The 19,209-nt window shown below is 47.5% G+C and overlaps 1 protein-coding gene across 1 annotated transcript in view; it reads left to right on the forward strand.

The window, feature by feature from the left end:
- The window catches only part of LOC149430870 (rho GDP-dissociation inhibitor 2-like), a 30,970-nt gene extending 15,492 nt beyond the window's left edge, over positions 1–15,478 (forward strand). The window contains exons 2-6 of the mRNA XM_089665972.1: positions 2,862–3,045; positions 8,905–8,988; positions 11,121–11,197; positions 11,279–11,342; positions 13,008–15,478. Of these exons, the coding sequence (XP_089522098.1) occupies positions 2,868–3,045; positions 8,905–8,988; positions 11,121–11,197; positions 11,279–11,342; positions 13,008–13,213 (609 nt within the window). The 5' untranslated portion in view covers positions 2,862–2,867 and the 3' untranslated portion in view covers positions 13,214–15,478. The remainder of the gene's footprint in view (positions 1–2,861; positions 3,046–8,904; positions 8,989–11,120; positions 11,198–11,278; positions 11,343–13,007) is intronic.
- The last annotated feature ends 3,731 nt before the right edge of the window (positions 15,479–19,209 follow it).

Genomic DNA, 19,209 nt, shown 5'->3' on the forward strand with positions numbered 1-19,209 from the left:
ACCAGGTGAAAACAGAGGGGGAAGAGCCTAGAAAAAGAAAACAAATGCAGTCACCACATCTAGAGCCCAGGGCGAACATGGTGTATGAGCATTATGTGCCAGCCAAAATCCCCTCCCCCAAAACAATCTAGCACTAATCTGCATGCTTACCCCCTAAGCATAAATTCCCCCTCCTCCCAGTACAAATCCACCCCCCCCACTGAAATACCCCCCCTCCAAGCACAAATCTTTGCCCCCAACCCGCCATAGCTTAAATCTTATCTATGCCCATATCCCCCCAGCACAAATTCCACCCCCTCCACAAAACATTCAACCTCCTAACACAAATCCCACCCCCAAATTTCCCCTTTTAGCAAACCCCCCCCCAAAAAAAATAGTTTCCCCTCCTAGCACAAATCCCCACTCATAATACACCTCCCCAAATCCCTCCTCCCAACACAAATTCCCCCCCCCATCTCCTCGTGGTGCCCTCACACCTTGCCTGGACGTCATCTAGCCAGTAAATGAGGCGGAGCTCTATCTGATTGGCTGCAGCTTCTAATGCACATTGTGAGGAGCTCCCAGTGTGCAGTGACATCAGAGGAAGCCATTTCAGTCCAGGGGAGGAGCCGGTACACCTGTTCAAGACTGAAGGGGAGGAGCCGGTACACCTGTGCAGGACTGAAGGGGAGGAGCCGGTACACCTGTGCAAGACTGAAGGGGAGGAGCCGGTACACCTGTGCAAGACTGGAGGGGAGGAGCCGGTACACCTGTGCAAGACTGAAGAGGAGGAGCCGGTACACCTGTGCAAGACAGAAGAGGAGGAGCCTGTACACCTGTGCAAGACTGAAGGGGAGGAGCCTGTACACCTTTGCAAGACTGAAGGGGAGGAGCCAGCACACCTTTGCAAGACTGGAGGGGAGGAGCTGGCACACCTGTGCAGGACTGGAGGGGAGGAGACGGTACACCTGTGCAAGACTGAAGAGGAGGAGCCTGTACACCTGTGCAAGACTGAAGGGGAGGAGCCAGTGCAGCTGTGCAGGACTGGATAGGAGGAGCCGATACACCTGTGCAAGACTGGAGGGGAGGAGCTGGTACACCTGTGCAAAACTGGAGGGGAGAAGCCGGTACACCTGTGCAAGACTGAAGGGGAGGAGCCGGTACACCTGTGCAGGACTGGATAGGAGGAGCCAATACACCTGTGCAGGACTGGAGGGGAGGAGCAGGTACACCTGTGCAAGACTGAAGGGGAAGAGCCGGTACACCTGTACAAGACTGGAGGGGAGGAGCCAGTACACCTGTGCAAGACTGGAGGGGAGGAGCTGGTACACCTGTGCAGGACTGATGGGGAGGAGCCGGTACACCTGTGCAAGACTGAACTGGAGGAGCTGGTACACCTGTGCAAGACTGAAGGGGAGGAGCCAGTACACCTGTGCAAGACTGAAGGGGAGGAGCTGGTACACCTGTGCAAGACTGAAGGGGAGGAGCCGGTACACCTGTGCAAGACTGGAGGGGAGGAGCCGGTACACCTGTGCAAGACTGAAGAGGAGAAGCCTGTACACCTGTGCAAGACTGAAGGGGAGGAGCTGGTACACCTGTGCAAGACTGGAGGGGAGGAGACGGTACACCTGTGCTAGACTGAAGGGGAGGAGCCAGTACACCTGTGCAAGACTGATGGGCAGGAGCCGGTACACCTGTGCAAGACTGAAGGGGAGGAGCCGGTACACCTGTGCCAGACTGAAGGGGAGGAGCCGGTACACCTGTGCAGGACTGGATAGGAGGAGCCAATACACCTGTGCAGGACTGGAGGGGAGGAGCAGGTACACCTGTGCATGACTGGAGGGGAGGAGCTGGTACACCTGTGCAAGACTGAAGAGGAGGAGCCGGTACACCTGTGCAAGACTGGAGGGGAGGAGCTGGTACACCTGTGCAGGACTGATGGGGAGGAGCCGGTACACCTGTGCAAGACTGAACTGGAGGAGCTGGTACACCTGTGCAAGACTGAAGGGGAGGAGCCAGTACACCTGTGCAAGACTGAAGGGGAGGAGCCGGTACACCTGTGCAAGACTGGAGGGGAGGAGCCGGTACACCTGTGCAAGACTGAAGAGGAGAAGCCTGTACACCTGTGCAAGACTGAAGGGGAGGAGCCGGTACACCTGTGCAGGACTGATGGGGAGGAGCTTGTACACCTGTGCAAGACTGAAGGGGAGGAGCCGGTACACCTGTGCAAGACTGATGGGGAGGAGCCGGTACACCTGTGCAAGACTGATGGGGAGGAGCCGGTACACCTGTGCAGGACTGAAGGGGAGGAGCCGGTACACCTGTGCAGGACTGATGGGGAGGAGCTGGTACACCTGTGCAAGACTGAAGGGGAGGAGCTGGTACACCTGTGCAAGACTGAAGGGGAGGAGCAGGTACACCTGTGCAAGACTGGAGGGGAGGAGCCGGTACACCTGTGCAGGACTAATGGGGAGGAGCAGGTACACCTGTGCAAGACTGAAGGGGAGGAGCCGGTACACCTGTGCAGGACTGAAGGGGAGGAGCTGGTACACCTGTGCAGGACTGAAGGGGAGGAGCTGGTACACCTGTGCAGGACTGAAGGGGAGGAGCTGGTACACCTGTGCAGGACTGAAGGGGAGGAGCCGGTACACCTGTGCAGGACTGAAGGGGAGGAGCCGGTACACCTGTGCAGGACTGAAGGGGAGGAGCCGGTACACCTGTGCAGGACTGAGGGAGGGTCAGGAGGGGGGATTTAATGATGAGATCTCTGTACAATTTCCATGCTGTGACCATTACAGATCACACACATTTGTTGGATCCCGTTCTGTGTAAAGGAAAGAATTGGTTGGCTCAGAGTGACGGATGTTTCTTGGCTTTGGCAGGTGAAGATGTCTGAGAATGATCCGGTCACCCCCGAGGTGGAGGACGATGATGAGGTGGATTCCAAACTGAACTACAAACCTCCACCCCAAAAATCGCTGCAGGAAATCCAGGAGATGGACAAGGATGACGAGAGCTTAGAAAAGTACAAGAAGTCCCTTCTGGGGGACGGGCCGATCATTTCAGGTAAAAATGGAAAAAATGGAAAACTGCGATTTTCCTTATTCAGATGAATTTTATTTTCATACATTTTTATCCAAAAAATGTTTTAATATTTCTCATTAGATACAAATTCTTTATTTTGCGAACAATGAATCCCGAGGTCAATGGTGTCACAGAGCGCCGTTAGCGTTCGAAAAGCAGGAAGGCGGCAGAAGCGGTTTGCTTTACGACTCTTTGGGGTCTATTTATAAAAAAAATCGTCGTCTCCATCTAGTGGCCATAATGTGCTATTTTCTTGGAAATACCAGAATCAGGAAAATACAGCATTATAGACACTAGATGGAGCCGACGTTCACAGGAAATAAACATATTAGGCAAATTACAAGGAAGTTTTGTGAGGGACATGCAAATTCTTAAGCACATTTTTTATAAATAGACCCCATCTATAATTTACATCATGCAAAATGGACGGGGTGCGCGGGTGTCATTCCAGTGGTTCATTTAGCTGCATGTGCAGACTGAGCTTCAGCACCGCTGATGGGGCACAATTCCTCTCACTGACACCAATGATGGGGCACTATTCCTCCCACTGACACCAATGATGGGGCACTATTCCTCCCTCTGACACCAATGATGGGGCACTATTCCTCCCACTGACACCAAGGATGGGGCACAATTCCTCCCACTGACACTAATGTTGGGACACTATTCCTCCCACTGACACCAATGATGGGGCACTATTCCTCCCACTGACACCAACAATGGGGCACAATTCCTCTCACTGACACCAGTGATGGGACACTATTCCTCCCACTGACACCAATGATGGGACACTATTCCTCCCACTGACACCAATGGTGGGGCACTATTCCTCCCACTGACACCAATGATGGGGCACAATTCCTCCCACTGACACCAATCATGGGGCACTATTCCTCCCACTGACACCAATGATGGCGCACTATTCCTCCCACTGACACCAATGATGGGGCACAATTCCTCCCACTGACACCAATGATGGGACACTATTCCTCCCACTGACACCAATGATGGGGCACTTTTCCTCCCACTGATACCAATGATGGGACACTATTCCTCCACTGATACCAATGATGGGACACTATTCCTCCACTGATACCAATGATGGGGCACTATTCCTCCCACTGACACCAATGATGGGGCACTATTCCTCCCTCTGACACCAATGATGGGGCACTATTCCTCCCACTGACACCAATGATGGGGCACTAATTCTTCCACTGACACCAATGGTGGGGCACTATTCCTCCCACTGACACCAATGATGGGGCACTATTCCTCCAACTGACACCAATGATGGGGCACTATTCCTCCCACTGACTCCAATGATGGGGCACTATTCCTCCCACTGACACCAATGATGGGGCACTATTCCTCCCTCTGACACCAATGATGGGGCACTATTCCTCCCACTGACACCAATGATGGGGCACTATTCCTCCCTCTGACACCAATGATGGGGCACTATTCCTCCCACTGACACCAATGATGGGGCAATATTCCTCCCTCTGACACCAATGATGGGGCACTATTCCTCCCACTGACACCAATGATGGGGCACTATTCCTCCCTCTGACACCAATGATGGGGCACTATTCCTCCCACTGACACCAATGATGGGGCACTATTCCTCCCACTGACACCAATGATGGGGCACTATTCCTCCCACTGATACCAATGATGGGGCCCTATTCCTCCCACTGACACCAATGATAGGGCACTATTCCTCCCACTGACACCAATGATAGGGCACTATTCCTCCCACTGATACCAATGATGGGGCACTATTCCTCCCACTGACACCAATGATGGGGCACAATTCCTCTCACTGATACCAATGATGGGGCACTATTCCTCCCACTGACACCAATGATGGGGCACTATTCCTCCCACTGACACCAATGATGGGGCACTATTCCTCCCACTGACACCAATGATGGGGCACAATTCCTCTCACTGATACCAATGATGGGGCACTATTCCTCCCACTGACACCAATGATGGGGCACTATTCCTCCCACTGATACCAATGATGGGGCACTATTCCTCCCACTGACACCAATGATGGGACACTATTCCTCCCACTGACACCAATGATGGGGCACTATTCCTCCCACTGACACCAATGATGGGACACTATTCCTCCAACTGACACCAATGATGGGGCACTATTCCTCCCACTGACACCAATGATGGGACACTATTCCTCCAACTGACACCAATGATGGGGCACTATTCCTCCCACTGACACCAATGATGGGGCACTATTCCTCCCACTGACACCAATGATGGGGCACAATTCCTCTCACTGATACCAATGATGGGGCACTATTCCTCCCACTGACACCAATGATGGGGCACTATTCCTCCCACTGATACCAATGATGGGGCACTATTCCTCCCACTGACACCAATGATGGGGCACTATTCCTCCCACTGACACCAATGATGGGGCACTATTCCTCCCACTGACACCAATGATGGGGCACAATTCCTCTCACTGATACCAATGATGGGGCACTATTCCTCCCACTGACACCAATGATGGGGCACTATTCCTCCCACTGATACCAATGATGGGGCACTATTCCTCCCACTGACACCAATGATGGGGCACTATTCCTCCCACTGACACCAATGATGGGACACTATTCCTCCCACTGACACCAATGATGGGGCACTATTCCTCCCACTGACACCAATGATGGGACACTATTCCTCCAACTGACACCAATGATGGGGCACTATTCCTCCCACTGACACCAATGATGGGGCACTATTCCTCCCACTGACACCAATGATGGGGCACAATTCCTCTCACTGATACCAATGATGGGGCACTATTCCTCCCACTGACACCAATGATGGGGCACTATTCCTCCCACTGATACCAATGATGGGGCACTATTCCTCCCACTGACACCAATGATGGGGCACTATTCCTCCCACTGACACCAATGATGGGGCACTATTCCTCCCACTGACACCAATGATGGGGCACAATTCCTCTCACTGATACCAATGATGGGGCACTATTCCTCCCACTGACACCAATGATGGGGCACTATTCCTCCCACTGATACCAATGATGGGGCACTATTCCTCCCACTGACACCAATGATGGGGCACTATTCCTCCCACTGACACCAATGATGGGGCACTATTCCTCCCACTGACACCAATGATGGGGCACTATTCCTCCCACTGACACCAATGATGGGGCACTATTCCTCCCACTGACACCAATGATGGGGCACAATTCTTATCACTGATACCAATGATGGGGCACTATTCCTCCCACTGACACCAATGATGGGGCACTATTCCTCCCACTGACACCAATGATGGGGCACAATTCCTCTCACTGATACCAATGATGGGGCACTATTCCTCCCACTGACACCAAAAATGGGGCACTGTTTTTGCTCCACTGACATCAAGGCCTTTTCTACTCTCAAAGGTCACAGTCCGGCCCCCCTAAAGTCGGAAGGACAGTACATTTGCCCTTTGTCTAGAAGGTTTGGAGACCCCTTGTGTAGATGGATCCTATTTTCTACTAGAAAATGGAAGGAAGGAAGTGTGCACCCGGCCCGTACCCTGAAGAAGTCATGTGTCCGTGACGACTCGCGTTGGGCGGAGCCAGGGGGGGCTACCACAAGTAGTGTGGAGGATATCTAAGCATAGTGGAGGGAATTTGGAGATTCACCCCAGGCTGGGAAAGGCATATTCGACCGGATTATTTGCAGGTCGGATCTGATGGTGACCGGTGGTGGGAGTCGCTGTGTGTAATGGTAGGTACCAACATGGATGGCGGGGGAGTCATATGGAAGAATATCCCAATCTATGACCTGGGACTACACACGTTACCATTTGTAATGATGGAAGCTGACTTGCCTGCGATTGCTTTGTGATTTCATTGTTTATTGTACGTTTAATCTCCTCGGTCTGGGAAGAATTCGTTGGATCTATTGTACGCCTTTTCGGGGAGGGAGCGACCACAATCATTATTGCCTTTTGGTAGATCCATGGATATATTGTAACTAACATTCCCTATAGGGCAGCACAGCGGCTAAGTGGTTAGCACTTCTGCCTGGCAGTACTAGGGTCGTTGGTTTGAATCCCAACCACAGCACCACCTGCCTGGAGTTTGCATGTTCTCCCTGTACCTTGGTTAGCACTTCCACCTGGCAGTACTAGGGTCATTGGTTTGAATCCCAACCAGGGCACCACCTGCCTGGAGTTTGCATGTTCTCCCTGTGCCTTGGTTAGCACTTCCTCCTGGAAGTACTAGAATCATTGGTTTGAATCCCAACCAGGGCACCACCTGCCTGGAGTTTGCATGTTCTCCCTGTGCCTTGGTTAGCACTTCCTCCTAGCAGTACTAGGGTCATTGGTTTGAATCCCAACCAGGGCACCACCTGCCTGGAGTTTGCATGTTCTCCCTGTTCCTTGGTTAGCACTTCTGCCTGGCAGTACTAGGGTCATTGGTTTGAATCCCAACCACAGCACCACCTGCCTGGAGTTTGCATGTTCTCCCTGTGCCTTGGTTAGCACTTTCTCCTGGAAGTACTAGAATCATTGGTTTGAATCCCAACCAGTGCACCACCTGCCTGGAGTTTGCATGTTCTCCCTGTGCCTTGGTTAGCACTTCCTCCTAGCAGTACTAGGGTCATTGGTTTGAATCCCAACCAGGGCACCACCTGCCTGGAGTTTGCATGTTCTCCCTGTTCCTTGGTTAGCACTTCTGCCTGGCAGTACTAGGGTCATTGGTTTGAATCCCAACCACAGCACCACCTGCCTGGAGTTTGCATGTTCTCCCTGTTCCTTGGTTAGCACTTCTGCCTGGCAGTACTAGGGTAGTTGGTTTGAATCCCAACCAGGGTACCACCTGCCTGGAGTTTGCATGTTCTCCCTGTACCTGTGTGGGTTTCCTCCAGGTATTTCAGTGCTAACCAAGGTACAGGGAGAACATGCAAACTCCAGGCAGGTGGTGCTGTGGTTGGGATTCAAACCAACGACCCTAGTACTGCCAGGCAGAAGTGCTAACCACTTAGCCGCTGTGCTGCCCTATAGGGAATGTTAGTTACAATATATCCATGGATCTACCAAAAGGCAATAATGATTGTGGTCGCTCCTTCCCCGAAAAGGCGTACAATGGATCCAACGAATTCTTCCCAGACCGAGGAGATTAAACGTACAATAAACAATGAAATCACAAAGCAATCGCAGGCAAGTCAGCTTCCATCATTACAAATGGTAACGTGTGTAGTCCCAGGTCATAGATTGGGATATTCTTCCGTATGACTCCCCCGCCATCCGTGTTGGTACCTACCTTTACACACAGCGACTCCCACCACCGGTCACCATCAGATCCGACCTGCAAATAATTCGGTCGAATATGCCTTTCCCAGCCTGGGGTGGATCTCCAAATTCCCTCCACTATGCTTAGATATCCTCCACATTACTCCACACTCCAAAGACATGCTGGGAGGTGAATAGGCTCCTGTCTAAATTGGCCCTAGTATGTGTATGTAAGTTAGTTACCTTAGATTGTACGCTCCTCGGGGGCGGGGACTGATGTGAATGTACAATATATATGTAAAGTGCTGCATACACTGATGGTGATATAGAAGTACCTGAAATAAATAAATAAGGGGTTCACCTGGCTGTGGCTGGATGGGGACATTTCCATACATGGGAAAGGTCAGCTTTACTCGAATTTCCGGACAGATCTGTGCTACACGCCGTGCAACGCCTGCGCAGGGAAACAATTCTTCCCTTGATACTCGCATTGATACAATTGTTTGAATGTATATTAATATGAGATTTACATTTTTTTTTTAGATCCATCAGTTCCAAATGTGAAGGTAACCCGCCTCACGCTGGTCTGTGCAACGGCCCCTGCACCAATCACCATGGACCTCACCCGTAGGTGACATCATTCGTGTCATCAAAAAATACATTTCTATTGTTTTATTTAAAGGGAAAACGTAACCCTGAAAAACCCAAAACTGATATTTCTGTACAAATTATCTTCTCTACAACCCACCGGCTAATAAACAGTCTTATATCTTTTATATATTCAAAATAAAGGGACTGGGGGGGGATATGATCTCCATGTATAATACATAAGGGGGGATATGATCTCCATGTATAATACATAAGGGGGGATATGATCTCCATGTATAATACATAAGGGGGGATATGATCTCCATGTATAATACATAAGGGGGGATATGATCTCCATGTATAATACATAAGGGGGGATATGATCTCCATGTATAATACATAAGGGGGGATATGATCTCCATGTATAATACATAAGGGGGGATATGATCACCATGTATAATACATAAGGGGGGGATATGATCTCCATGTATAATACATAAGGGGGTATATGATCTCCATGTATAATACATAAGGGGGATATGATCTCCATGTATAATACATAAGGGGGGATATGATCTCCATGTATAATACATAAGGGGGGGATATGATCTCCATGTATAATACATAAGGGGGGATATGATCTCCATGTATAATACATAAGGGGGGATATGATCTCCATGTATAATACATAAGGGGGGATATGATCTCCATGTATAATACATAAGGGGGGGATATGATCTCCATGTATAATACATAAGGGGGATATGATCTCCATGTATAATACATAAGGGGGGATATGATCTCCATGTATAATACATAAGGGGGGATATGATCTCCATGTATAATACATAAGGGGGGATATGATCTCCATGTATAATACATAAGGGGGGGGGGAATGATCTCCATGTATAATACATAATGGGGGATATGATCTCCATGTATAATACATAATGGGGGATATGATCTCCATGTATAATACATAAGGGGGGATATGATCACCATGTATAATATATAAGGGGGGATATGATCTCCATGTATAATACATAAGGGGGGATATGATCTCCATGTATAATACATAAGGGGGGATATGATCACCATGTATAATACATAAGGGGGATATGATCTCCATGTATAATACATAAGGGGGGATATGATCTCCATGTATAATACATAAGGGGGGGATATGATCTCCATGTCTAATACATAAGGGGGATATGATCTCCATGTATAATACATAAGGGGGGATATGATCTCCATGTATAATACATAAGGGGGATATGATCACCATGTATAATACATAAGGGGGATATGATCTCCATGTATAATACATAAGGGGGGATATGATCTCCATGTATAATACATAAGGGGGGGATATGATCTCCATGTATAATACATAAGGGGGGATATGATCTCCATGTATAATACATAAGGGGGGATATGATCTCCATGTATAATACATAAGGGGGGGGGGAAATGATCTCCATGTATAATACATAAGGGGGGATATGATCACCATGTATAATACATAAGGGGGGGTATGATCTCCATGTATAATACATAAGGGGGGGGGGAAATGATCTCCATGTATAATACATAAGGGGGGATATGATCACCATGTATAATACATAAGGGGGGGTATAATCTCCATGTATAATACATAAGGGGGGATATGATCACCATGTATAATACATAAGGGGGGGATATGATCTCCATGTATAATACATAAGGGGGGGGAACATGATCTCCATGTATAATACATAAGGGGGGATATGATCTCCATGTATAATACATAAGGGGGGGATATGATCTCCATGTATAATACATAAGGGGGGATATGATCTCCATGTATAATACATAAGGGGGTTTGATCTCCATGTATAATACATAAGGGGGGATATGATCTCCATGTATAATACATAAGGGGGATATGATCTCCATGTATAATACATAAGGGGGGATATGATCTCCATGTATAATACATAAGGGGGGATATGATCTCCAGGTATAATACATCAGTGGTTCATATAGTGATCATCTTTCGTAGAGATATTTGTCATTGATGCCTCCGGTCGCGGTTCTGTATCCTTCGTTCTTTAGTATCGATCTGTCAGTGTCTCTGGGAGTCTTTCAGTCAGTACAGATTCTGTTTCATTTCTGGTTGTCATTTGCAGAGGATCTGGACAAACTGAAGAAGACGACGTTCGTCCTAAAGGAAGGTTCGGAGTATCGAGTTAAAATCCACTTCACGGTCAGTTGATCTACAATACACACTTTGTTACATCCATTGTGATATAAAGAACTGTAAAGAAACCTGCTGTGTCTCTTCCAGGTATGCAGAGAGATAGTGTCAGGACTGAAGTATGTGCAGCACACCTTCAGGACCAGCGTGAAAGGTAAATCTCTGCAGGAAAACATCATTGTTTGTTACAGAATCCTGAAAGCAGTTGGGAGGGAAAACAACATCTATAAATGAAAAAATTATCGAAAATGAATTTTTATAAGCTATTAGAGGGTTACAGGACACCAGGGATAGGACCTGGATGAGAGGTACAGTATGTATCCTCTTTTTTTTGGGTTGGGGTCCCTTTAAGAGGATGACAAGAACTCAGGGTATGGATTCCGGGGTGAAAGAAGTCCTTATGTGGGGCCCAGATTTCTGGGGCTTAAAGATATGTTTAGGTGGAATGAGCCTCCAACCCTGATTATGGGGACTTTGATCCCGAAAGGGTTAACCTGCCTGAGGGAGAGTCTCATCTATGCAGGGTGACGGGTTCCGGGGTGGTCCAGTAAAAGGGGAAAACTGAGTCACAAGTCAATTTTCCCCAAGATTGTCCCAAGATGTCCTTAATTTGACCCAGAATTTTGAGGCTTGGAGAGATTTTTGAGTGGGAAAGAGCCTCCAATCCTGATTACAGGGACTTTGGTCCCCAAAAGGGGTAACCTGCCTGAGGGAAAGTCTCATCTATGCAGGGTGATGGGTTCCGGGGTGGTCCAGTAAAAGGGGAAAATTGAGTCACAAGTCAATTTTCCCCAAGATTGTCCCAAGAAGTCCTTAATTGGTCCCGAAATTCAGGGGCTTGGAGAGATTTTTGAGTGGGAAAGAGCCTCCAATCCTGATTACAGGGACTTTGGTCCCCAAAACGGTTAACCTGCCTGAGGGAGAGTCTCACCTATGCAGGGTGACGGGTTCCAGGGTGGTCCAGTAAAAGGGGAAAATTGAGTCACAAGTCAGTTTTCCCCAAGATTGTCCCAAGAAGTCCTTAATTGGTCCCGAAATTCAGGGGCTTGGAGAGATTTTTGAGTGGGAAAGAGCCTCCAACCCTGATGACGGGGACTTTGGTCCCCAAAAGGGTTAACCCACCTGAGGGAGAGTCTCACCTATGCAGGGTGACGGGTTCTGGGGTGATCCAGCAAAAAGGGGAAAACTGAGTCACAAGTCATTTTTCCCCAAGATTGTCCCAAGAAGTCCTTAATTGGACCCAGAATTTAGAGGCTTGGAGAGATTTTTGAGTGGGAAAGAGCCTCCAACCCTAATTACGGGGACTTTGGTTACCAAAAGGGCTATCCTGCCTGTGGGAGAGGGTTGAAAAGGCCATGAAGCAGTCAGGAGATGTCTGTGAGGTGCAGTTATACGAGGACTGTAGGCTGTTGATTGGTTGAGAACCTACAAAGTTCTTGGACATCTTGGAGACTCTTCCAGACTTCACCACCTATGCTACACATACACAGCACCATCTGCTGGCAGACCTAGGCTGTCTCCTTCTGGTACAGTCACCCAACGTCTGGCTATAAGACGTTTTCCCTCTCCACTACGTGAGCCTGCTCTTCATTTCTAAGATGTGAGTTACTACTTACCTTCTTATTAAATACTTCTACAGTACACACTAAGAGGGTTCCTTTGTCTCTTCATTCTCAAGAAGTCTATCTATGGCCACGATTAGGAATGATGTACAAATGGAGTTGGCTCTAGGGTCCATGGAAAGCTTTACAGTTTCTAGGATCCAAATATATTTCAGCAGTTGTGTTCAGACAATTCTTTCTTTGCGTTTTCCTCACAGTTGCCAAAGCCACATTTATGGTGGGGAGCTACGGACCCCGAGTGGAAGAGTATGAGTTTCTGACCCCCTTAGAAGAAGCCCCTAAAGGAATGTTATCACGAGGAACGTACCACAACAAGTCCTTCTTCACTGACGATGACAATCACAACCACCTAACTTGGGAGTGGAGTCTGTCCATCCGTAAGGAGTGGGATGATGCCTGCTAAAAGTCCCACCTTAGCCATGAGTGTCCGCAGTGTGCATTATTCCCACAGCTTCTGTCTGGAACCGCCCCCTTTGTTGTCGTATCACCCAACGCGCCTAATTACCTTCTAGCTCTGGAGACACATAAAGCTGCTCAAACGTGGACCATGTTGATCAATCTGCTTGGTCCTTTTTGAGCCAATGGTCCCTCTATAGGCGATCCCTTGCCCAAATGAATTGAATATAAAGATTCTGGTTATTTATGTTGAAATATATTTACATTCGCTGAGCAACCACGTAGAAATGAGTTCTGATGGAAGAATTAAGTATATTCTGTAGGTCTGAAATATGAACAAGTGTTTTTTTCAATGTCTAACGATATCAAGCAGTTGAGTTGAATGACCAAACCAGTCTAATATACGACTGAAAGGTTCAAAATGCCCATAGCCGCAAGAGTGGGATGATGACCAAAGCTCCCTACTACCAAGGCCAATGTTCCATCACTGCCACTGGCTTGCTGGTCTTATGTCCCATAGTGTGGTGTATTTTAGGTGTGGACACCTTTATTCTAACCCTAACCCTAGTTGAGTTGAATGACCAAACTAGTCTAATATACGACTAAAAGGTTCAAAATGCCCATAGCCGCAAGATTGGGATGATGACCAAAGCTCCCTACTAAAAGGTTTGACTAAAAGGTTCCAAATGCCCATAGCAGCAAGATTGGGATGATGACCAAAGCTCCCAACTACCAAGGCCAATGTTCCATCACTGCCACTGGCTTCCTGATCATGTATCCCATAGTGTGGTGTATTTTAGGTGTGGACATGTTTATTCTAACCCTAGTTGAGTTGAGTTGAATGACCAAACCAGTCTAATATACGACTGAAAGGTTCAAAATGCCCATAGCTGCAAGATTGGGATGATGACCAAAGCTCCCTACTAAAAGGTTCGACTAAAAGGTTCAGAATGCCTATAGCCACAAGATCTGGATGATGACCAAAGCTCCCTACTACCATGGCCAATGTTCCATCATTGCCACTGGCTTTCTGGTCTTCTATCCCATAGTGTGATGTTATTTAGGTATGGACATGTTTATTCTAACCCTAACCCTAGTTGAGTTGAGTTGAGCTGAATGACCAAACCAGTCTAATATACAACTAAAAGGTTAAAAATGCCCATAGCTGCAAGATTGGGATGATGACCAAAGCTTCCTACTACCAAGACCAATGTTCCATCACTGCCACTGGCTTGCTGGTCTTCTATCCCATAGTGTGGTGTATTTTAGGTGTGGACATGTTTATTCTAACCCTAACCCTAGTTGAGTTGAGTTGAGTTGAGTTGAGTTGAATGACCAAACCAGTCTAATATACGACTGAAATGTTCAAAATGCCCATAGCTGCAAGATTGGGATGATGACCAAAGCTTCCTACTACCAAGACCAATGTTCCATCACTGCCACTGGCTTGCTGGTCTTCTATCCCATAGTGTGGTGTTATTTAGGTGTGGACATGTTTATTCTAACCCTAACCCTAGTTGAGTTGAGTTGAATGACCAAACCAGTCTAATATACGACTAAAAGGTTCAAAATGCCCATAGCCGCAATATTGGGATGATGACCAAAGCTCCCTGCTACCAAGGCCAATGCTCCATCACTGCCACTGGCTTGCTGGTCTTGTATCCCATAGTGTGGTATATTTTAGGTGTGGACATGTTTATTTTTCAGTGATAGCATCAAACCATACCGCTCTAGAGAAGGATGATGACCTTAGTCGTATATTAGACTGGTTTGGTCATTCAACTCAACTAGGGTTGGGGTTAGAATAGACATGTCCACACCTAAAATACACCACACTATGAGATATAAGACCAGCAAGCCAGTGGCAGTGATGGAACATTGGCCTTGGTAGTAGGGAGTTTTGGTCATCATCCCAATCTTGCGGCTATGGTCATCATAGTGGGGGCAGGGAGGTCACATGGTTTCCTCACCACCACGAAAAAAACTTTGGCAGGAATTCTGCATGCAGCTCATTCAAAAATCCAAAACGAATATCTTGGTCGACATTTATCGCAATGACAAAAAGGAGAGGGCAACCAGAAGAACAATTTCCCCAATATAAAGATATCTATAGCTGATCTTCATAAAATATTAATGCATAGCTTTGAAAAATGTAAATTTCAACCCGACCCTCACCCGTGAATAGTCTCTGGAGCTTTCCATGAACATCCTCGCTGTAAATTGTGACATCTGTGCTAAAAATCGAATGCAATAATAAAATTCTATTTGGTAATTGCCTCTTTGTTCCCTTTTTCAATGGAAACCGGACCGCTGCCGGCCTGGGAATTCTCGTCTCTGAAGATCCTTCAGCTCTGTGTGTGTTTTACGGGATTGAGGTTTTTGTGGCATCAAATTGAACAATGCTGAATATCTATAACTATATACCGGCGTGCCGCGGTTTACGAATTTAATGCGTTCTGCAGGAATTTTTGTATTTCCAAACATTCGTAAACTGAAACGCGGTTTCCCAAAGGAATGCATTGAAAACCAATTAATCTGTTCCGGAGGTCATAAAAAAGTTAAAAAAAGTCTCATCTGTTCAGTACTGTTTATAAAGTGCACTTTAACCGCCCCCCGCCCACCATATAAGGAAATGGAGGGTGCAAGGTGGTTCTCTCGTTCTGGGAGGAAGTCGTATGATGTAATCCAACTCTAACCGCGCATGTGTGGCTCCGGGAGCGTGCAGCGTGGCGATCGGTGGTCCCCTGTGTCCCTCGGACACAGCGGATCACCAATCAACGGAAACAGCCAAAGATTTCGGCTCGGTCATGTGATCAGCTGTGTCCAATCACAGCTGATCACATGTAAATAGGGAAATGCCGGTTATCAGCATTTCTCTCCTCACGAGCTGTCACGCTGACAGAGGGGAGGAGAGGAGAGCTGATAATCGGCATTCCTCAGAGGGGACATCTACACTGATCATCAGAGCACTGATGATCAGTGTGCCCTGATGATCTGTGTAGCCCCAGCAGTGCCACCTGTCAGTGTCCATCAGTGCCAGCTGTCAGTGCTCATCCATGCCACCTGCCAGTGCACATCAATGCCACATATCAGTGCCCATCTGAGCGGCCTTTCAGTGTCACCCATCAGTGCCAGTCAGTGCCACCTATCAATGCCAGTCAGTGCCACCTATCAGTGCTGCCAACCAGTGCCACCTATCAATGCCAGTCAGTGCCACCTATCAGTGCTGCCAACCAGTGCCACCTATCAGTGCCAGTCAGTGCCGCCTATCAGTGCCAGTCAGTGCCACCTATCAGTGTGCATCAGTGCCGCCTATCAGTGCCATATATGAGTGCTGCCTTTCTGTGCCCATCAGTGATTCCTGTCAATGCCCATCAGTGCCACCTACCAGTGCCTCCTCATCAGTGCCACTTATCAGTGTCCATCAGTGCAGCCTATTAGTGCCCATCACTTCAGCCTCATTAGTGCACATCAGTGAAGGAGAAAAATCACTTATTTACAAAATCATAGATCAAGGAGGATGTCCAGCATCATAGATCAAGGAGGATGTCCAGCATCATAGATAAAGGAGGATGTCCAGCATCATAAATCAAGGAGGATGTCCAGCATCATAGATCAAGGAGGATGTCCAGCATCATAGATCATTGAGGATGTCCAGCATCATAGATCAAGGAGGATGTCCAGCATCATAAATCAAGGAGGATGTCCACCATCATAGATCAAGGAGGATGTCCAGCATCATAGATCAAGAAGGATGTCCAGCATCATAGATCAGGGAGAATGTCCAACATCATAGATCAGGGAGGATGTCCAACATCATAGATCAGGGAGGATGTCCAGCATCATAGATCAAGGAGGATGTCCAGCGTCATAGATCAGGGAGGATGTCCAGCATCATAGATCAGGGAGGATGTCCAGCATCATAGATCATTGAGGATGTCCAGCATCATAGATCAGGGAGGATGTCCAGCTTTATAAATCAAGAAGGATGTCCAGCATCATAGATCAGGGAGGATGTCCAGCATCATAGATCAAGGAGGATGTCCAGCATCATAGATCAAGAAGGATGTCCAGCATCATAGATCAAGGAGGATGTCCAGCATCATAGATCAAGAAGGATGTCCAGCATCATAGATCAAGGAGGATGTCCAGCATCATAGATCATTGAGGATGTCCAGCATCATAGATCATTGAGGATGTTCAGCATCATAAATCAAGGAGGATGTCCAGCATCATAGATCAAGGAGGATGTCCAGCATCATAGATCAAGGAGGATGTCCAGCATCATAGATCAGGGAGGATGTCCAGCATCATAGATCAAGGAGGATGTCCAGCATCATAGATCAGGGAGGATGTCCAGCATCATAGATCAGGGAGAATGTCCAACATCATAGATCAGGGAGGATGTCCAGCATCATAGATCAGGGAGGATGTCCAGCATCATAGATCAAGGAGGATGTCCAGCATCATAGATCAAGAAGGATGTCCAGCATCATAGATCAAGGAGGATGTCCAGCATCATAGATCAAGAAGGATGTCCAGCATCATAGATCAAGGAGGATGTCCAGCATCATAGATCAAGAAGGATGTCCAGCATCATAAATCAAGGAGGATGTCCAGCATCATAGATCAAGGAGGATGTCCAGCATCATAGATCAAGGAGGATGTCCAGCATCATAGATCAGGGAGGATGTCCAGCATCATAGATCAAGGAGGATGTCCAGCATCATAGATCAGGGAGGATGTCCAGCATCATAGATCAGGGAGAATGTCCAACATCATAGATCAGGGAGGATGTCCAGCATCATAGATCAAGGAGGATGTCCAGCATCATAGATCAAGAAGGATGTCCAGCATCATAGATCAAGGAGGATGTCCAGCATCATAGATCAAGAAGGATGTCCAGCATCATAGATCAAGGAGGATGTCCAGCATCATAGATCATTGAGGATGTCCAGCATCATAGATCAAGGAGGATGTCCAGCATCATAGATCAAGGAGGATGTCCAGCATCATAGATCAAGGAGGATGTCCAGCATCATAAATCAAGAAGGATGTCCAGCATCATAGATCAAGGAGGATATCCAGCATCATAGATCAAGAAGGATGTCCAGCATCATAGATCAAGGAGGATGTCCAGCATCATAGATCAAGAAGGATGTCCAGCATCATAGATCAAGGAGGATGTCCAGCGTCATAGATCATTGAGGATGTCCAGCGTCATAGATCATTGAGGATGTCCAGCGTCATAGATCAAGGAGGATGTCCAGCATCATAGATCAAGGAGGATGTCCAGCATCATAGATCAAGGAGGATGTCCAGCATCATAGATCAGGGAGGATGTCCAGCATCATAGATCAGGGAGGATGTCCAGCATCATAGATCAAGGAGGATGTCCAGCATCATAGATCAGGGAGGATGTCCAGCATCATAGATCAGGGAGGATGTCCAGCATCATAGATCAGGGAGGATGTCCAGCATCATAGATCAAGGAGGATGTCCAGCATCATAGATCAGGGAGGATGTCCAGCATCATAGATCAGGGAGGATGTCCAGCATCATAGATCAAGGAGGATGTCCAGCATCATAGATCAGGGAGGATGTCCAGCATCATAGATCAGGGAGGATGTCCAGCATCATAGATCAAGGAGGATGTCCAGCATCATAGATCAGGGAGGATGTCCAGCATCATAGCTCAAGGGTAAGGTGATGGATAATGCTGGACATCCTCCTGCCGGGAAATGAGTTTTTTTGCCCTGGAGAGCAAAAAAATAAACTATGTTACACTTTTCTTATAATGTTTTGTTATGTTTTATAATATTATATTAGCTGCCATTTCTCATTCAATGCAGTATCACAGGACTTATCACAGGACTTATCACAGGACTTATCTCAGGACTTATCACAGGACTTATCACAGGACTTATCACAGGACTTAGTTTGTTGTCTTGACATAGTCAACCATGTTAGTCAAGAAATGGAATCACCCTGAATCCAAACTTC

The sequence above is a fragment of the Staurois parvus genome, unplaced genomic scaffold, assembly GCF_062004578.1.
Source record: "Staurois parvus isolate SC_StPar_1 unplaced genomic scaffold, SC_StPar_1.0 ptg002445l, whole genome shotgun sequence".
Lineage (NCBI taxonomy): Eukaryota > Metazoa > Chordata > Amphibia > Anura > Ranidae > Staurois > Staurois parvus.